A 22,348-nucleotide genomic window follows, 5' to 3' on the forward strand; every position below is an offset into this window, starting at 1 on the left:
TCACACGCCGAAGCACCAGGAACACAGAACCAGCTCCTGCAGGGTTTTACGCAGCTCCTGACTCCTGTAGGCGTAGATGAGCGGGTCGATGAGCGAGTTGCAGATGATGAGGATGAGGAAAAGGTTAAAGTTTCTGAAGAAACAGTTGCAGAAAGGGCTAGTGGGACAGGTGAGGATGAGAATGAGGTGGAGGAAGAAAGGACCCCAGCATAAAATGAAGACCCCGAGCAGGATGGTCAGTGTAATCGCTCCCTTCATACTTGTGGACTGGCGTCTGCTTTTGTGGAAAGCCATGATGCGCCGGGAGTGCACGTGCGCCAGGAGGAACATATGCAGGTACAACACGGCGTTAAACACCAGGGTAGTGCAGAAGAAAGTCACGAGGCACACAATCACAGCATTGTCGGTGTAATACACGATGAAGAGGATGCTGGAGGTGGTGCTGGCCAGCCACACCACCACGATGATAGTCACCGCGCGCTGCGTGGTCATGATACTGTGATAACGCAGTGCGTAAAAGATGGTGATGTAGCGATCCGCGGCGATGGTGCACAGGAAGGAGAGCGAGGACACCACGGAGCTGCAGATCATCACGTCGATGACATTGTCCAGGTGGCGCAACATGCCCGGCTGCACGTCCAGCAGGCCGTGGTCATTGAGGAGCATGACTATGGTCTCCACCACATTGCTGACACTGACCAGCATGTCGGACACGGCCAGGCAGCAGATGAAGTAGTACATGGGTGAATGCAAGTTGCGGTTTTTGATTATGGCTAGCACCACAAGGATGTTTTCCACCAGGCTGATGATCCCCAGGGCCAAGAAGAGCTCCTGAGGGATGCGGATCTGCACGCAGCCCAACGAATTTGTCTCTCCGGCGGTGATGTTAGTGTCGTTTTCCTCCAAAAAGTCATTAAGCGGGCTGAGACTCGCATGTAGGATGAAGGTGTTATGCTGGGTCCTGTTGGCACTTTCCATGTCTAACCTCTAGCCTATATGATAACCGACAGGTTAACAAGATGTTGGAGTTACCGGCAGCACAGTGATAAACTTAGTATTTTACCAGAATTTCTCTTTAGTTCGGACGTTTTTTCGGTATCAACTGGTGCCGCACAGTCAACTGGAAAAGTCAGTTCACTCGAGCAGCTGTGCGATTGTTGATCCCATTTAATAAGCTGAAAATGAAAAGCTTCCTCCTAATAAGTTTGTTAGCCTATTGATCATCATTTCAGCTGTCTAGAAATACTGATCGGCAGCTGGAGGGATCAATCAAACTAGAGCACTATGGCAGTCCATTGAAAAAGTGTCTCCTCGACTTCTTCTTTATGTTTGCAAATGTTCCAGCTTTATTATCCATAGAATGTCCTCCTGCATCAGAATATTGCGCTCACAATTCATGTCTTATCATTCGCATAGGACGCCTGTCCCGTCCAACACAGCGCCTTGTATCGCTTCAGAATATTCCGACTATCATGATGGCAGTGATCGAAGTGTCTTTGGTACCTCGGGAGTTGGAGACTGTGGCTTACTTGAACATTTCTCAAAGTGATGCTGGACTCTGAAAGACTTCAGGGGACTCCTCCTTTCACGCAGGCGTCAGCTGGGCTCCACGTCTGTCCTCACAGTAATGTCTCATAGGCACGCACTTTTGGAAAAAAACAACCAACCGGGACAGACTATTTGATGTTAATATAGTAATGACTTTTCCCACTCAATGAATACTTTTACACACAATGCGCAACAGCCTGCGCTTCACTAATCAGCTCTGCTAGTCTAGTGCACTTTATTAAGGGCTATAAAAAGCAGCAGATACTTTTGAAATCATGCATGCAGTTAGCGCCCTGTTGAAACTGTGCCATGTACACTGACAGGGTTACTATTGGCTGTTATTGTTCTTATCCATACTGGCTGCAATGAAATCCCTTCCTGAAGTGCTTTCAGTGTCAGTGATGGAGGGTAAAATAAATCCCTCCTCATTGTGTGTAAAAATGAGCCAATGAGTTAGACAAATCAATCACAAATGTTGAAGTAGTCATTTTTTAGCACAGTTACAGCTAACAAAACTCATTCATTGCACATATGCGAGTATTGTTTTAAAACACTGAAAAATATGAACCTGTCATTTAATTCAGCAACATATTTGAATGTGACTGTTGGTTTCTCTTAACTTTCTATAACTCTGTAGATTTGAAACAACTAAACCAGGGCTGAGAGGTAAATGGGGTCAAATTTAGCAATAAATATAGTTTCTGACTCTTCAGCTCACAAGTCATGCAAAAAATTAAAGTCATTAACGATAAACTCGTGTTTGTGACTCCAAGGGAAGAGAATGTCAGCTGAACAAACAAATTGCAACCATACATGAAATATATTTGAAAACATGTGACATTTACACTATTATTGACCGGCAGAGTAAACAGCTGTTTTCCATTTGAGCAGTCCTACAACTGTTCCTAGGTGAGTGGGTTTAACAGCAGAGTCACTATAAATAATATATATAAGTGTAAATATGACAATAGATGGGTATGAACATAATGAAACTATCTGTGTAAAAAGATCCCATACTGTCTTGCAAAAACAACACTGTAGAATTTCAGGAACTCAAATATAATTTTGGGACATTTTCAGCTCAAAGGATGTTCAAGTATGTTAACATTGGACTAACTGTGCTTGCAAAAATGTGTTACACATCTAGTATTCAGTTTTAGCATTATTTAAATGATTACAACTTTGAAACATAGTCTGTTTAATGGTGTTATGAAAGTAAAAACCTGATTAGCTTATTTTAACGTAGGTAGCTTTATATCTTTTGACCTGCAAATCATGCAATTAAATTTGAGGGGATAAAGGAAATGCAATGGTTTATTTATTGATTGATTTATTGACATCATGTGCTGTGTGTTTATATGCAATCTTTAAGTAGATATAATTGGTTAACAACATTAGGTCCTAGTTTCATTAGATGCTGTGTAACAGTTCCCTGCTGTGTCCAATGATTCATACTGTACCATACTCAAGCTAAGTTGGACAGTGGTGCAAAAAACCTTTACCTTCTTTTTTTGCAGTGTAGACTTATTGTATTGATTTAGATTTGTGCCAAGCTTTCATTCTGAGATCTAGTATCTGACATGTACTACATGGTCATGACAGAAAGTGGTGGCTCCATCAGGCAGCATCTGAGCCCTGCACACAAGCTGCTTCTGAAGCACTGATATGAAAGCCTTTCTATACCGACAACTGATCACATGAAAAGTTCTCATAACCTCAACCATAGCTCCAGGTGAAGTAAGAACAATGACATCATTTGACCATAAAGCACAGTCAGAGTCACTGTGTTATCATGTGACTCACTAAGTAACAAAGTTAGTATATGGACAACTACAGTATGTGTAGAGAGTAATTAGTTCAGTGTCTCCAGAGTTTATTTTCTGTTTGAGATATAGAAGCTGTTTTGGATGGCTGTAATTTAACTGTAATGAAAACGTGTTTGTTTGTTGTACCTTAAGAAAGAGGTTTGAAACTTGAGACTTGAAGGAAAATAAGCACCTCATGAGACTGATTCTCAGGCTGTCAGACATCTCACGCTCTTTAGACATAACTATGATGAAAAATTGACGACACAAGAGTGAAATATTTGGATAATGGTGATAATGTTAAAAGTAAATAGTTGGTGTATTGCCATAAGAACATTAACAGCCCCAGGTTTGCGGTGCAGTGAATCAGTCGTCATCAAGTGAGGTCATGAGTATCTGATTGTAAGCACAAAGGAAATATTCAAATCACTTCAGGCAAAATGTATAAAAAATCCACCACACGCTTGTAGTGGATATAACTTGATGGACAGCAGCAGACTACAAGAAAAAATTCAGGCCAGTCCTCTGTGCTGTCCTGCTGGGTGGAGTAAACCACAAATAATCAAATATTGGCAAGACGGACTAGACTGAAATGTCAGACTTTGTGCCAAACAGAGCAGGAGGGAGGGTGCCTAACAGCGCAGGAAAACAGCAGACATCCTGCAGTAATGATAAGATTTACACAAGAATAAAAAAAACACACGCCGCAGGCCCAAGAAAATGTGATCAGATTCTCAGACCGCAGTTTTCCCCTGAAATCACTGTGCGACAGAAGTAAGAAAGATAACCTTTAAACCAACAGATTTATTTTTAGGAAAGACAAAATACCCAGCACTGAATTCTGAATTCTGTAAACTGTAAAATTAGCAGATATGAAATGAAATTGAAATTATATTTATGGTTCAATCTGAAATTGGTAAATATGAATTATGTAATAAAATGTCAGCTGTAAAACAATCCATTACTGTTTAGATGAAAGGCCATAAAAATAAATCAGAAAAAGTGAAATTAATCTTTTGTGATCAGAAATTAAATGTGCAGAACTGTCTCAGATAAACTGTGGTACACTTTGTGGATTCCCCTCTGAACTTAACATTTATTTGCCTTTTTTGTTTCTTTTTGTACTCTGTAAAAGCTGATTATGGTTACAGCTTCCCCCATAAATGCTTCAGTGAAAAATAATGATTTCTGGTTGAGTGGGTGGACATCAACTGTAAATGTGGTCATAAAAATGTCAGCCATTAAACCAAACCCTCAGAATGAAAGAGGTTAATATTCCACTTACTGCACAGATTTAACTGATTAAAAATGCTTGACAGGAACTATGTGCTTTAATATGACTAATTAATGTCCCCACTTCACCTCTGCATCTTCAGCCATCGAGAGTTAATGTGATCTTGACTGTTCTGACTTCCAAACAATGTGAAGCGCTGCCAAGCTAAATCTTGAATCTGTGATTAAGTATATTTCATGAAGCGTCTCGCTGTTTGTGAACATGAAACATTCTCAGAAGGCTGGAAAATGGTGAAAGAAGAGCATCCATTGTGTGCTGGTGCTGCTGAATTGACAACAACTGGAGATGTACATCCTGCAAAATGTTTTATTATGATTATTTTAAGGAACAATGTCAACCTAGGTGACGTGAAAGTCTGTTTTCTGAGATTGGGAGAAAGTTGCTTGTGTTCATAACTATCTGGATTGGTCCAGAGTGTTTTATTTTAAAGCAGAGAGGACAGACTCATAATACCAAGCCATCTCCTCCTTTTATTTTAGTATTCTGATATTGTGACAATTAAAAAAACATCTTCCTTCTCTTCTCAATCATTATAAACACCATTAAATATTTTCATTTTTCTTAACTTGGTTTTTTGTCTATTTGATTCTTCTTTATCCTTGACACTTATCGCTTCACTCCACTTTCAGTCCCACTCGTCCTCATCTCTGTAAGGGTTGTCCTCTCTCGGCGGCTCCTGAAACCTGATGTTTGCCAGCATGTCCCTCATTGCCACCATTAGACGATTCACTTCCTGGTTCAGCTCCTGACCAGCTCGAGCCACTTCCATTTCATCCTCCTGCCTCTGTCCGCCCTTGATAAGGAAAGATACATCAAGCTCTTATCTGTTAGTATCTGGCCTTGTCAAACTGATATTATTTCTTAACATTGTTACAGATAATCATCAAGGCATTTTTATGGTTTTAGAAATATGATGCACTGAACATTGAATGCATGTGACCTGAATTTTCAAAAAATACCAGAGTAATCTATGTTTGTATTACATAACATAACATAATGTTGTTTTCAAATATGTAACTCTATTTGAGCATTAAAAAAGAAGAAGAACCTGGTTGTCTTAACTATAATTATTTTATCCATTTTGTATCTCTTCCTCTCCATAAGTGGATAATGTGATCAGGATGGATGGGACTGCCCTGATGGAAACATGCCTCAGGCCAATCTATTAACATCAAGCATATATGGCTGACTGAAGATGTTCTACATGTGAGTGTACCTGATACATGTGTCTTAATGAGGCAGCAGTTGGCCTGTGCTGCAAACTGGCTTTGAACTTAAAGATGAAATAGACAAAAATCTAATACTGTATAGAAAAAACTGAGGTGTTCGCCATATGGTCTTTCTGTATATTTGTCCTCTTCTACACAATTTCAGCCAAACTACAGGCTCCCTCAGAACGGAGGAGCCATTCTTCTTCAGGTGCATGGACTAAAATGGACTTAATCATAGGCCCGTTTTGGGCATAACACGTGGTAAACCAATCAGAGTGTCATCTCTCATTCCCTTTAATATCCAGGCACGCTCACCTTGGTGGATTGTTAGTTTGATGGTTGATTTACCAGGATTGGTCACATGACAGTTGACAGTTGATCATTACTGCCATTGACTGATTCTGATACATATTGGCGTCATTGTGACTTTTTTTTAATATGTTGATGTTCATCATAATACAAATTCACATTGTGGTCCTTTTATTAGTGATGTTTTGCATGTTTGTGTGTTGATGTGCGCCCGTGTGTGCGTAACAGGCACAGTGTCTGCACACTGCACACCCGCCTATCCGGGAGCATATTGGACTCTTGATGATGCGGCCTTAAATAACAGTGACATATGCACCAGTGACTTTAGATTAGGTTTTTTTTGGTCAGTAGCACAATCGCTTTCCTCTACCTGAAAATAGCAATGCACCACCAATGCACCTGACCACACCTCATTTTGAGACCAACACGCCCATAGGTGCACAGACCGGTGCAGGTGCATTTGCTATTTAGACAAGGTGGGCGCAGGGTGAGAAAATGACAACTGCGCCGGGGGAAATTAACAAAGACAAACGTGCCATGCCCACCATCCACTTTCTGCCGACCGCAAGATGGGGCCCTTAAAGTCGTGTGCATTCAATGAAAAAACAAACAAACAAACAAAAAAAGTCAAATTTGTTGATGTCCGTCTTTCACACTCTCTTGCTGCAAGAATAGCTGCAGGCTGTGGCAGTTCTCAAAATCCCCTACAACAGCAGCCCCTTTGTAGCAGTAAGTGAAATGAGTCATTGTTTTAGTATAGGCAGAGAAATTGATTTTACTCAACTATCACTGAGTATATTCAAAACTTTTTGCTCCTATAAATACAGAAGATTGACAATGAGCCAAAATAATTCTGGGAAAATAGATTCTATTGTCTTTCATGAATGTTATTATTGTTTTGTTCTTTAGTGGTACACTGACAAATGGTGGACAGAACTAACTTAAACAAGGTCATATGCCTAGATATTTTTCAGTTTTCCCCTTAACTTAAACAAGGTCATATGCCTAGATATTTTTCAGTTTTCCCCTTAAGGTAACCATGAGTTCAAGAGCGTGTTAATATCAGTCAAGAACATGTGTTAAAAGATGTTACAGGCTCTTGACCAGTTCATCATTTGTGTAACAAACTGTGTTTCATTTTAGTAATCTCTAAAAAGAACTTTGTACTATTCCAATAATTTTTGGATGATAAATTGATGATGATGATCCTCCTTAAGCAGTTAATTCAGAGGATCAGATAGTCAGTTTATAATTCAGTGGATAATCTTTGAAGTAGGTAAATTCACAGCGGATTAGTGACTCTATGGACTCAAGCAAATTATTAGCGAGACCACATCCGGATGAGTTTTTTTAACATCTTGTTTACACATTATCAGTTTGTGTCTCCACAGCCTCAAACCACCACGGGTGCTTTCATAGTGTCAATGGAAGTTTTCATCATTTCGCATATATTTGGCAGCACCAGGATTTTCCTTCAGATTTCAGTTTGCTCTTTGGGTTGAGGAGAGACTTGTTAAAACTTGTGTCCAAACTTTTGACTGGTGCTGTATGTGAATTCTTTAAGGGTGTAATCGGCCTTTAAATATTTGAAACAATTGAAACATTTTTTAAGTCATGGAAGAAACTTTTTGTGTCTTTCATAAAACTAACACACTCAACATTTTCATATGTATGCAGCTGTCTGGTAAATTTGCCTGATCCATGCAACTCACCTGAAGGTTGAAATTTGGCAGCAAAGACCGGAAAAACAGGGACAGTGTGCTCTCATTGGATGCTCCAACATGCTGCCTATATGTACACACACACAAACACACAAATATACAAATGTAACAGCTAATTGAGGATATAACACATGTTTATTTATAAACTACATTATTTACCCCATCTGACTGAAAAAAAAATAGTTTTATGAGTGTAGTTATACAGTACAAGTTGTGTACCTCTCTGGTCTGGTGTAAGATATCACTGAGTCCAGTGGAGGCAGAGGGTCAAAGCCCATCACAGGCTGAGTGGTCACCTCCTGAGGGAGTCAAACAAATAGACAAGATTCGAGCGGTTTCCTCTGAGGTGCATGAATATTCCATAAGTGATCCGTGTTGCATGGTCAGCATTTTATAGATACTATGATACTATTGAAACGCCAGATGTGGCTTTATATGTATATAACACTTCTTCTTGGTGTACTTCTTGGTACTTGTTTGACTATAATTACCATTCAGAAACAAACAACTACGAAAAATGTGTGTTTCACAATCACAATTCAGAATATGGCAGCACACTGTCTCCTATAATTTTTATAAATTAAAAAAGTAAATGCATGTAAAGAACAAACAACACCACTGATCAAAAAAATGATCCCAACTTTTTTGTTAGGATAATTTAAGAGAGAGAGAGAGATAGGGTTTTTTTATAGGGTTTTTTTCCACACTGGATTTGACAGTTTGATCTTTCATCTGGCTGTGTTTTTGGTAAAGAAAAAAAAAGAAAGACAGACAGAAAAAAAAAGCGAGATATGCAATTGAAGGCTGTATCAAGACAACTGGAACATTTCAATCTCTGTAATCTATTGGTGCCCATCACATCTACAGTTACTGTATTTCAGAGACTGTGGATATTTCAATGTGGTGGCTGATTGTGTCTTACTAGAGGCAGACTGGAGGTGGCTTCTTTGATCTCAGACAGCAGAACGTGGCGATGGATGTTACGCGGTGCACTCTGGTACCTCTGCTTTCTCCTACAACAGAGTGTTGAAGGTGAAAAAACTGTTATTTCAGTGGAAAACCAAGTAAACGTGTTAAAATATTCATCTGATATTACATATAATTACTTCATATGATAGCATGCTTCATTTACTTGATTTAGTTTGGTCTTTTATTATGCTTAACAAAGTATTCACTGTGGACCTGAGGCAGTAGCAACATCTCGTGTCTTACTTGTTTTGTGAGTCCTCCACCAGAGGGTCTTTTACATCACATCGGCGCAGCACTTCCTTCACACTCTCTTCCAACCAAAGCATTACTGCTGCTTCCTTCCACAGGTTGTAAGTCCTCCCCACATACAGAGCAGTGAGCTCAGCCAATGCTGGGGGCTGTCTAGAGAGTGAGAAGCAGAGGCCAGAGAGGGTAGATGAATAGGTTTGGAAAGTTAGGTTAGAGGAGGTGGAGAAAGAAAACAATGGAAAAGTAAATTGGATATAAAATGAGGGCAAACATGAAAGGGCAGGAAAATATTTGTAACTGTAATATAATGCATTTGTTCTAGTAAAGGATTACAGTAGTGGATAATTAATTACTATAATTCATTATAATGAATGACGGGTTATACAACACAGAAAACAAAAGGAGTATACATTACCCTATCTGACTCTTTGGGCCAAAGAAGGCATGTGAGGTGACTGTTGCATCGGGCTGCACAGTACACAGATCCAGTAAAGGCATCAACACTGCAGGACACACATTATAGCACAAGCATATGAAAACACAACTTGTTAAATTATGATGTGAATGCCAAAAAATCCCAGTTAATTTATAGAAATCATTTTATTGCCATAAGTGACTGAGGGATAATCACATCTAAATATTCATACTCTGGTAGTGATATATGTCTGACTGCCTAACCTCCAGGGAACATGATGAGAGCTTCCTGCAGCATCTGGTCAGCTTTTTTTCTTTGTTTGTCGCTTTCTTCGGGATCAACATCTTCCTGCTGACTTAGCTGGAAATGGCAGAGCGCAGTGGAGAATGCAAAGTTTGGCAGCTGGGACAGATTTCTGTGCTCCTGAAATACAAAAAACCAAACCATTTCTGGGTCAGACTGAAAAGTTGCCTAAATCACATGTACTGTATACAAACATATGTGCGCACTGTAGTACACTTTACCTCCCAGTCCTGATATAGCTGGAGGAGAGGCTGGTACTCTCTGGAACGCAGCATCAGGAAATCAATGAGCAGCAGCATGCAGAGTGGGTCAGCATCTGGGTCCAAACTAACAAAAGTGGCAGACAAGATCACAGGCTAAAGACTCCATTTAAAAAGACTAATATACCCAGGTACCGTTTTAAGGTCCTCTAAAACTCCACTCCAGGATGAAGTCAGTCAGTCCACTCTGACTATTTGTAGCACAAATTGCTACCGACAATGATAGCAAAGTAAGTTAATCTCTTTGGTTTCCTTTAAAAGCCACAAGAATGTATTTAATACCATCTGGGCATGCAGTCTATCTGATGATACTGAATACAGTGTGAAGGACAATGAGATAATAAAAATAGAATTACTGCTTCTTTTCCAGATTCTGTTATCAATTATGCGTCAATTTTAAAATAACAGTGATTTAATCTCTGCTAGTCGGAGGGGAACAGCCGTCAGCTTTTATTCCCACAATGCTGCTTAACAAAAGTACCAGAGCAAAGATCTCATGAAGTGAGGAAGCCAGACTTTGATGGAAATCAGAGATAAGCATTGACCATGATATGGATAGACTCTAAAGCTTTAACTAAGACAGTCTGATGGCAGCAGCATGTGAGAGCTAGACTCTTATAGGGGAGGGGCAGTCTTTTTACTGCCATGATATGGGAGGTTTTATGTTATGCACTGAGACTTTTAACACTTGCATGAGCTGTTTCTGCATGTTATATCAACCTAAATGTAAATGCTTTTATCATTTGTATTATCTTGGTCACAGACATTTGCTTACACTAGCCTGTATATAACTATGTCACTGTTTATATAAATAGGTAAAGGTGTCTTTAAATAATAGCTAATCATCAATAAAGTCGCACAAATTTAGGGTATGTACTCATGTCATACAACCAACAAAACTATTACTTTACACTGTGCCTGAACAGACAGAATATAAAACTAATAGTTAATTGTCTTTGAAGACTATCTTCTGAGTCTGATGACTGCTCTCTGTGGTTACTTAATTCAGGGAAATAAGAGTTCTTTTTGTTTAGCTAGAAAGCCATGTGATCATATGTAATGCTTTTCAATGTGATGGCAAAAACAAAGCAACTAAACTTTTATTTTGGCATAATAGGCACAGAATAAATAAGCAAGTCATGAAGAGATTGGGGGCAACCTTTACATAGAGAAGGAGATTTTTTGTGTGTTTTTCGCTGTATGTCTCATAAAACAATTACTACTGTATTTGCCTTTAACTCTACAGTCTTTCCCCACACTCATGCTTTTCTGTCTGTACCTCAGGATCAATTTGCAGTACTCCAAAGCTGTCCGTGGGCATCCTCTCTTCTCCAGGAACATCATGTGCTTATAAAGAGCCAAATAAAATGCCCTGTAAACACATCATTGAGGCATTTAATTCATTAATCATTTTAATCTCAGAGTCTTTAATACACAATTTAAGTTACACATGATAAGAAGAATAAGAACAATGTGTCACAAAAATAAGCAAAAAGAGAGAAACATCCAACCTGTTTTCTGGCCTGAGATAATCAAGTCGGCAGGCACCTGAGGTCAGACTGAACAAAGGGTGAAAAGCGCACTCAAAGCTGTACATGGCCCTTTCTGGAAAACAAAAAAAAGAGAAGTAATCATGACTTGGTGCATGGTGCCTGAGAACTTTAACCCTTGCATTAAATTATCCATCTGGTCTTCTACATTTACTTTTTTAGATGAGAGGGGAGGGTCTGTAATGATAGACCTAGTATTGTGCTTAGCATGAAAGATGAACTTTTTAACAATGGCTGTTTTGTTGATTTACTATTTACAAGAGTTTAATGATGCCAAGACAAGGCTTGATAATTTGACAAAAACTGAGAATTTTCAGTCAAGTTTCTACAGCAATTTTTAAATCCATACCTAGCATACTTTTAACAAATCACCATCACGCTGACCAAACACAGACACAGTAACTCTGTACCACAGAACACCAAATCAGCTTTGAGATTGGTTTAACGTTTTGAATGTGCATGGTTATGATATTAAATTCACAAAGTACTGATCTATACATGGTGCATATTACCAACATCTGACAACTTGGATAATTATTACTAGAGGATTTTACATGGTATTGCTTATCAGCTAACAAACAAAGCAGGGGGAACAGAACAACAACAGAGATTTAGCACGTGCCTGACATATTACATGATGACATGTAGTTCAATAAAAATATTGATACGATTAAAATGCTTTAATGGTAGCAATTACGGCTACAGCTAACAGCTATTCTCACGATCAATAGTTGTTTCATCAGAACACAGTTAAAAATGACTGTTATAATTGAGCTCATGATGACATCTTTAAATCTCTCTTTTTATCTGATCAATAGTTCAAAATCCAAATATACTCAGTTTACAAGTATGACACATAAAAGCTTCAAATTCCCACATCTGAGAAGCTACAAACAGAAAATGTTTGCCATTTTTGCTTAAAATAAACACAATTAAAATTACAGTTAATTTTCTGTCAATCAACCATTAAATGAATCCATTCCAATCATTGAAGCCCTAATAGCAATGCAAAATCATAATGATTCTTTTTAAACAAAAATGCTAAAAATCTTGAGAGCAAAGACGCAGATCTTTCATGGGCTCAACATAATTGATCCAAGTCTATTTGGAGAAAATTAAATCAAATTAATTTAATTGGTTATGAAACAGTCTCATGATGCCTCTAATGTCTCTATATGACCTACATAAGCAAATGAGACCATCAGCAAGAGGATATGTAGTTATTCTACATGCCTGCAATCTGGTCAAGTTCACTGACAAATCAGACGAAACAATACAGCACGCAGACCGGGAGAGTCTATGTTTACATTACATGTAGCATTGTAGCATGAGGGAGTACAAAGACATTTCTAGGAGAAGGACCAGGGGCATTTTGAATTCATGAAAAACTGTGAATGAAGAGAGCAAGTGGCGGCATAGCAAGACTAAAGGAATTCATCTTGTAAGAGAGATTTAAATGGTGGTTATCATTGCATGTGTTTCTTTTTATATATACACACACATATATATTATAAAATAAGGGGTCAATGTTTGTTCTCAGTTTAATGTGACAGTGATGACACTGGTATAAGAAATCCCACTCCTGGGCTAGTTTAACTCTTGAGCTTGTTTCTATTTGAGGGTTGTTTGCTGACCTCTGGAGTTAGCAAGAGATATCTTTCCCATAAATCTATTTTCTTAGAAACTGTGGATCATGAGGAACCAAGATTAGCTAAATTTGAAGGATGTCCTCGTTTGAAATCATTGACAATCAAGTCTCTGTGAGATCATCTATGACCATACTTGTTTGTAAGAGAGTATAACAGTTTGTGAGAGTGCCTGTTAGGAAGCTATGCATGTGTCTTTGTTTGTTTCCCCCGACGCAGTTGTAATTTTCTCACCCTGTGCCCACGTTGTCTAAATAGCAAAGGCACTTACACTGGTCTGTGCGCCCATAGGCGTGTTGGTCTCAAAATGAGGTGTGGTCAGGCGTATTGGTGGCGTGTTGCTATTTTGAGGCAGAGGAAAACAATTGCGCTACTGACCAAAAAAACCCATGTCTGAAGTCATTGGCACATATTTCACTGTTATTTAAGGGGTGCATTATCAAGATTTTAATAGGTGTATGCACAATGCAGGTACACTCTGCCTGTTACACACACAGTGACAGGCAGTGGCACACAAACATACAAATAAATAAAATAAAAGTATGACATCAACATATGAAAAAAATACATGTCATATTGGTTAGTCATAATATTTATCAGATTTAATTAACTGTAAAAATAACAGATTCAATGAGAATGAGCCTTCCACTACTGTGTATGTTTGTTTGAACGGGGGGGTCAGCACCTTGGAGAGTGCCACTGCGGACAGTCCTTACAACTGTATGAGGGGTTAACATAATTAAAACAGTTTTTGAACAATATATTTTAACACTCATTCTTGAGACGACATGGATCAGGTTTAGATACTTTAAAAGAATTAAAACCCTGCTGAGTTTACCTGTTACTACATGACTGAACAAAACTAATTTAAAGAGGACTAAAACTGTAATTAAAAGATAAACAAATAAAAACAGACAGCCACAATGTCTGTGTGGTGTGCAGATGTGTGCATGGTGACCTGATGGGAGGAGACGTGAAAATATGCAGCACAAAGTGAGGTGTTGGTGTTTTGGTGGAAAATGGGTCTCAGAACCACGTCTGCTTCTGGAGGAAAGCTGTTTTGATTTTATCAACAAGAAAATAATCTGAACATCTGTGGTTAGAACATCTGTATTAATCTGTTCATGAATGTGGGTGATTCTTACATTGTGTTATCCACAGCTGTTTATACTATAGGACTGATATGGTGATAAGTCTGCAGCCTCTGAGATGCATTACGCACAGCCACTCACTGTTTATTAAATCAGCTGATGACACCAGGTTGCTACAGTATAACCGCACACCCCTTGACACTTATCAGACTGGTCAGTTATAACTATATTCTTCATTTTTATGAATTAAATGTGAGGTTAGCAGCTCATCAGCCAACTTTCTTTTCAGCCAAAGTAACTCATGTTTTCTTCTTGAAACACATTGCTTGACAAATGCGCCGTTATAATAGCAATCCGCCAAAGTGACAGCACTCCTGGCTTTTAAAAGGGAATGGGAGAAATCACACCTATGATTAATGAGGGGACTTAAGTCCAACGAATGGTCCTTTCTGAACCATGTGCCTGGCGTATTGACCGCTTCTCCGCCGTTAAAATAGCAAAAGTGGATTTGGACACGCCCCAAACGCACTTGCGCCACACGCTTCACCCCATGCGCTATAGATAGTTAAAATGGGGCCCTTAAACTTGGCCATACCTCCGCACCACCCTGCAGGACAGTGGCACATTGCTGGATTTGAGATGAATGTAGCCTTACATATGACCTAGGTGTATTTAACGGTACTAAAACAAAGTTCATTTTGCTTCATCATCACAACAGTACAATTATCAATCTTACTCAAATAGCCACACATTGATATATTAACCCATTGCTGTGCACATCTGTGTTAAAAAAAAATCTGCAAAGTCCATTCCCCTAGATACCACTAAATGCTACACACTGCACTTTTAAGAAGTGTAATAATGTCTGAAGAGGAACTGTGTTATTTCATGTCTATGCCTAAACTGTGTATCGATAAAACCACAAAATTGGAAAAGAAGGAGCTTGTGTATCAAACTGGCCACAATAACAAACACTGAAGCTTCTTTTTGGGGCAGAAAACTTTGCATTCAGCTCAAACAATTGAATTGCTAGCTGAATGTTTCTCAGTGTAATATTTGATGATAAGTTAAAGATATGAGAGCATTATCAAACTTAATACAACTATTAGTATCAATCTGCCATTAAGCTACATACAGTATTGTACATATGTAGGAGCTGCTCTTAAATAGATCCAGGGAGAAAGCAGTTATGGGGAAGTGCAGTGGACCCGGAGGAGGTTCTAAAATCCACTGATTATCTAGTTGGTGACTGGGTCATAAACACATTTTTCTATGTCGGGTAAAAATAAATGTTTTTTTGTTTTTGTTTTTTTAATAGAAAGATCCTCACCAATAAGGTCCCTGGCCATTTCTTGGTCCTCCTGTATACGGCAGACATCGGAAAGCTGCAGCAAAGAGTCGATGTGGTAGGGGTTCAGCTGCAGCAGAGCCTACATGGAAAAAAGAGACAATGTGTAAGTATTAAGTTTACTGGAGTACAATTCAAGACATGGGTCAAAATCTAATATAAATGCGGTTACACTATTCCTTTTCATTGGACAAACTGGGCTGTATCTGTAATGGAAGAACACTGCTGTATATAAAGTAATTCCCTCTTTATATTATTGTACCTCTACTGCAGATTAACACAGAGAAACTATCCTTGACCAAAGACAGTGGAATTTTAAAGTAAATAAGAGTGTTAGTAGATATCCTCTTGATTTGATTTACTCCCACTGCTGATGTACAACAAAGCTCAACATTAAGCTTCATCACAAAATGTTAAGCATGTGATTTTTTTTACTGCAGTGCTGTTTGGCACGTACCTGACTTCTCTCCTGAAGTTGCTATATATAGTCCTAAACCTATGACTTTGTGTCAAAGAATCAGGATGTTAGTATTGCAGTTGGTGACTGTTTGTACTGATGATTCAATAGTATTGTTTCACGCCTCATTAGAATTGAAGACACATTTAATTATCTATGTAATGTTATATGAGAGGCTTTGCTACCCCTTATCACTCAGCCCTCGCTGCAATTCTATTACATTACTTAACACATTACAGGCAACACCAACAACAAGGACACCTGCTTTAATAGATTACAACACATGAACTCAGACAACAAAGTGCACATTAGAGGATGAACTTTTTACCACAATGTTGTTTGGGTCCATGGACTCGACAGCCTCGAGGAACTTGAACTGTACTTGCTGGTAGTCTCGACTGTGCTCGAAGGTGAAGTACTGAACGCCATCCTTTGACTGAATTAAAGTCATTGAGATTCCTACAGAGACATCAGGCCCAGTTAACAAAGACAACACATTGACACGGTAGGGTGATGCAATGTTAGGATAAATGTAATTCACACCAACAGGATTAAATCTGCAACACGAGGCATATTAAAGATGAGGCAATCCCTTGCAACTGATATAGCATAAAATAGCATCTGATATTCATAGAGAATTTGAATTACAAACCTGATTGTTCCAACTTGTAACTTTTATATCATGTTTAAGTGACAGTAAAATTTTACTTTATGTGCTATATTATTTATGGCAGTTTAACACTGTTTTTAAAAAAGAAAAACAACTTTTTTGTAAATAAAAAACTTAGTACATATTAGTTATTGAACATATCTTAGGCCATGACTATTTGCTTGTTTCATTTTGTGTCTACCAACACTGATAAAGACTATAAATCATGGCCTCTTGTAGCATATAATGGTGGATCAACAGAATAACGAGATCCAAGACATCCTAGATTGTAGGTAATTTAACAGTATTAACTTATAAATAATATTATGGAGATGTTACAAGAGTAACTCTCTAAACACTGTTCTAAGTGTTTAAATAGGACACATTTATCTTGAAGGAACAGATAAGGCTGTGTCGGCCACTTCAATAGCTACCAAAGATGACATTTGTGGGAAAAATCGAATCCAACTGCGGCATGAACTACTAAAAGAGATTTTACACAGTATATCAATGGTGACTTTCAGTCTGTACACAATTAGGCAGTCTTTATGATGACGTCAGTATAACAAAAGCTACATTCAGCATATATTGCATTGGTTAAATCTTAAAATATCTGTCGCTACTGAGGTAGTTTAAGGCTCTCACTATTAATAAATTGCTGCTTGTTCTTCCTTCAGACTCCAAGGTGAAGGAGCATCTAATAGTGCTTTGGGCTGGTTATGTTCTTGTCAGTTTGAATTACGTATAATTAAAACAGAACATACAGAATAAAAAACTGCTACGATTTTCTGTATGAAAGTGTAAACACTAATATAATAACCAAATCTCACAACATATGTCCACAAAATTTCACCAGAGGTATGGAAACAGACAGAAGTCCATCAAGAGAAATATAGAAGTGAAGTGGGGTCAATTATTTATATTGTATATTTTTTTAATTGTGTAATTCTATACAATATTTTTAATTATATAATTCTATTTTGTGTAAAAGCTCACAATATCAAAACTAAAAAATTGAACTTATTTATTTCAAACATCTAAACAATATGTTTAAAAAGGCATAAACTATGATTCCGATGACTATAAGGAAAGGTTTACCTGGGCGGCTGAAGCGAGGCCAGCTGTCCTTGGGACTGGTCATCCAGGTGCTACGGTGAAACTGCCTGTTCCTTTGTCGTGGTCTGTCAAAAGAAGACCCAATGAGACCAAGGATTCAGACAGAAGATGTTGACCAATTCAATAAAAAAATTTCACAATTTTATCGATTTATTTATTTTTTTTTACCTTTGATTCCCCAAAACAGCTCGAGCCCCAAAATATCTCTTCAGCTCCGTCTCTGAGTTGAGATTCCTAATAAATCAACAAAGAAAATGTAATTCATATCTTGACAGACTAAATTATAATGTGGACCAGTTAAGGAAAAACATTTCAAGAGAATGAAGCAGACTGTTTCATTAAAACCTTTCTTTTTTTTAATGTCAGTCCATGATTACACTAGACTCTAATTTAAAAAAGCCTGGAAATCAAGGCAAGATTCGGATATTACAGTCCTGTGATTTTCAAGAGAACACAACATTGACAGGTTCACTGCTAACCAAACTGAACAGATAAAATACATATGGAAGGCAAGATTAAGTAAAAATGTAATCATACTGGTGGGACACCCAATTCATGGCTCATAGTATGTGATGTGCAAAATTGAAACAAAACTATGTGACATTCATGGTTGTTTGCCTGTGTTGATATCAGCTCTATTACATTTTTTATTGTCTTTTCTGTGAATGAACAAAAATAGATATAAATATAAACATCACATGCTTACATACCAACACAGTGACATTTAGTTTGACAGCTGTTGAAAATGGCCTGATATGTCAAATGCCTTTGACGTCACTATTTGCTGTGTGGCCAGAAGACCAACATGTTTTAATCTTCTTTGATAACAGCCTCCAAATAATTTAATATTCTTATATGAGCTAAGCGCCATCACATGGTGGCAACCTGGAATTACAGATGTATACTTAAGTATTGCCTGGTCCTGCCTGAGGTTTCTTCTTGCCAATGTCACCAAGAGCTTGTTCGTGTGGGAATGTTGGGTCTCTTTAAAATTAAACCCTGAAGAGTATGGTTTAAAACGTGTAACGTGCCTTGAGATGACTTGTTGTGATTTAGCGCTATACAAATAAAGATTGATTGATTGGTAGATTGAGTATGTGCGGCCACTGAATTGACTGAAAGTACTGATCAAGAGCTGTTTCATATATTACTACTCTGGAAAACAAGGATAAAAAACTCCCACACACTGTCTCACTTGATGCTGGAATATTTATAAAATCCAACCTTCATCACAAATTTCTAAATATTGGAATTCGGATTTATATCGGATAAGGTCTGACAGACAGAAACATGATTTCATAAATATTCCAACAGGAAACAGTGTGCGGGAGGTCTTCTAACTGTTTTCAAGTTACACCTTCGTCCAACACAAGTATCACATATTCAGGTGTGCAGAGATTTATTTCAGATAAAACTATTCTGAAAAGCACATCCAAAAGAAATAGTAAAACTTAGTACAAGGAAAGAAAAGGTGTGCATGTAAATATACAATAAGTACACATACATGTAGTAACAGCTCAGCTAGTGACACAATTTTCCAACTAAACAAGCAACGTGTTTTATATACAACTTCACTACACTCTTCATTCAGTTTTTAAAGTGTGTGTAACATAAAATGAAACAAACTAACAAGATTACATTTGATTTGAGCCAATCTACTTTGTCTACAAGAGAGATGATGGTCTCCTCACCTGTGCTCCACATGTAGCACAGATCTTCTGTCGAAGCCTCCACAATCCTCATTTTGCAAACTCAGACCATTGGACTGCTCCAGGTTCTCCAGCAATAGATCTATGTTATCTTCTGGTGCAGCATCCTGATGTTACAAAGAGAAGTCAATAAAAAAAGAGCAAATTAAGTGAGACAACACTTGATTCTTGTACTGAACTGAACTGTTTTATATATCAGGTGGACAGTTTATGTCTCCAAATAATGACTGCAAGGCATTAGGAGTTGTAATAAATGGGACCAAAATTGTAAGTCTGTAAAAATGCAATCCATTATCAGACTATAATGTAGATTATTAAGTAGGCAAAGTTTTACAGCTGTCTTGCCAGAGCAGATATGAAATCTTCTCTCAATAAATGTACCTGTCCATCTTCTGATATCACTTTTGTCTTCTTCTTTTTCTTCTTCTTCTTCGCTCTGTCTCCAGACAAAGACTAATAAAGAAAAGAGAGATTACGTCTTAATGTATTAAAGGCACATATAGAACATATTTACATATCTCAGGACCACACACGGTCATCCTTCTCAAACTGTATCTTTACCTTTATAGATACCTCCTCATGCTGCTGCTTTTGATCGCTCCTCTCAACATCTTTGTTATCATTCCTTCCTGTGGCACTTGTCTTATTTCCATCTGGTTTCTCTGAATCTTCATCAGGTGAGATTTTCCCTGCCTCCTTGTCTGCATCACATATCTAGTAAGAAAATTGCAAAAATGATGACATGGTTACAACAATCTAGTTCCAGCCATGAGTCATGTATAATATATAGAATATATGCATTCAGTGTTGTGACGCTGTTTTTATTTCTTGGTTTCTTTCCTCTACAAAAGGCAAGGTCTGTAAGAGTTCATGACTAACTTGGCTTTGCTGATGAATTTATGTGGTTTTAATAATTTAGGGCTGCAACAAATTATCATTTTCCTTATCAATTGATTGATTGATCAATTAAATATCAGAAAATGGTGAAAAATGGTAATCATTGTTTCCAAAAACCCAAGATGTAATCTAAAGTGTCCTGTCTTGTCCTGTCGACCTGTCCTGCCTCAACCCAAAGGTATTTTATTTTTGTCATGGGAGGGGGGACAGTAACTATTCAGACTTCACAACCTGAAACAAGAGAATGTAGGCTTTTTTCCTTTAACACGGCTCATAACGATAAATCAATTTTGAAAATAACTGTCGATCGACTAACTGTTTAATCAACTAATCGTTATTGCTTCAGTATTTCTACACTTTACACTTGGCTGTCTCTAACAAGTAAACCAGAGTTGAAAGAGTAAACGCAATTTGCTGTATATTAGATCTGTATGTCATGCATTATATAATATAATAACCCTGCCTGTTGTCTCTGTACACTGGATTTATTTTCTGTGCTTCTTGATACTGCTGAATATTTCTGCTGTTAGCTTGTTTATTAACGTGTGTGTGTAATAATCACAGACCGTACATAAAGATAAATAAAGTTCATGGTAATAATGTAACGTCAGGCTAATATATCTGAGCTGACACCGCAGGGTTAACATTAAATAACATGTAAAAACAAGCTAACGCTAGCTGGTGTTAGCAGGTTTCACGGCACATAGCTACTAAAGGTATGTTATGACTGACGTGTAGCAGCGGGATTGTTACGTCCTTACCAGTTCATAAATATTACTGAAGTTTTTCTGGGCCTTGTCTTTCTTTGCCTTTCTGCTGCTGCCAGTCCTGTTAGACAGTGGACTAACACCAGCCGTGTCCAGCTTCTCCTCCTCTTCCTCAGGGCTGTCAACCAAAGTTAGATCCCCGAGGTCTAAGGCCTCCTGACCCCGCTGTTTCCCTCTGAGCCGTCGCAGAGCCCGGCTAGACATTATCGACTGCTCATGTATAAACAGCCACCTCAATATTAGGGCGACTAGAATAGTTTTTTAGTCGGCTGACAGACACAACAGACCAATTCCATTGGTTTCTTTTCCTTTTTCTTCTTCTAACTGTTTTTGTAGCTTTAACGCCTGTGAGTGTAATACTGCCCCTTACAGGATAGAGGGAAAAATGCACTACTAATATATTGATTACGTTTTAAGTTTCTATAGAGCAGGGTTAAAGTCACCCTATTTAAAATGTAATGAGTAATGTTACTATTTCAATTATTTAATCAAAGTTATGTAACTTATTACATCTGATTACTTTTCTAATTTTCTAACTAACAAAGACAAAAGTCTGGCATGGCCTTAATTGCTACTGTGACACCATCTAAGCCCATGTGTGCTCCAAATAACCCCACATCATGATTTATTTACAAAATATAAAAAATATTGTTTTCAAATAATTAACAAAAGCAATGTATGTATTCAATAACATGTTAAATATTTAAAAATGAGGAAACAACCCTCCTCCTGATCAACATCTAAAAGGTCTGATTTCAGATGTAACCTTTGTAATCATCAACATTTTCATAAGTAACTGTAATTTAAGTACACTTTTTTTGGATTACAATTACATTTATTTTGTATTTAAACTATGTAATGCTGTTACATGTAACTAGTTACTCCCCAACACTGTTGTAGTAGAGGACAATGCACATACATCACTGTAAATGTAACAGACGAGGATTAGATGATAAAGAGCTAAAAAGAGCAAGGCAAGCATTATGCACCATCAGGAAATATACTGTACACTGCAATGCAAGCAATTAATACAA

At 37.9% G+C, this 22,348-nt stretch overlaps 2 protein-coding genes across 2 annotated transcripts; both read right to left on the reverse strand.

The window, feature by feature from the left end:
* Positions 1-978, reverse strand: mc1r (melanocortin 1 receptor). Its single transcript, XM_053316828.1, has one exon. The coding sequence runs from the start codon at positions 976-978 to the stop codon at positions 1-3; it is 978 nt and encodes a 325-aa protein (XP_053172803.1).
* A 3,961-nt stretch (positions 979-4,939) lies between these two features.
* tcf25 (transcription factor 25 (basic helix-loop-helix)) lies at positions 4,940-21,622 on the reverse strand. The gene is made up of 18 exons (XM_053322256.1): positions 21,309-21,622; positions 20,212-20,364; positions 20,032-20,103; positions 19,633-19,757; positions 18,110-18,175; positions 17,924-18,006; positions 16,505-16,635; positions 15,702-15,801; positions 11,596-11,689; positions 11,364-11,456; positions 10,046-10,151; positions 9,785-9,944; positions 9,522-9,609; positions 9,101-9,259; positions 8,811-8,901; positions 8,108-8,187; positions 7,880-7,955; positions 4,940-5,440 (listed from the first exon to the last, which is right to left on the reverse strand). The coding sequence occupies exons 1-18, from the start codon at positions 21,516-21,518 to the stop codon at positions 5,273-5,275; spliced, it is 2,055 nt and encodes a 684-aa protein (XP_053178231.1). The 5' UTR covers positions 21,519-21,622; the 3' UTR covers positions 4,940-5,272.
* Positions 21,623-22,348: the final 726 nt, after the last annotated feature.

Source organism: Scomber japonicus, chromosome 1, assembly GCF_027409825.1.
Source record: "Scomber japonicus isolate fScoJap1 chromosome 1, fScoJap1.pri, whole genome shotgun sequence".
Taxonomy (NCBI): Eukaryota; Metazoa; Chordata; class Actinopteri; order Scombriformes; family Scombridae; genus Scomber; species Scomber japonicus.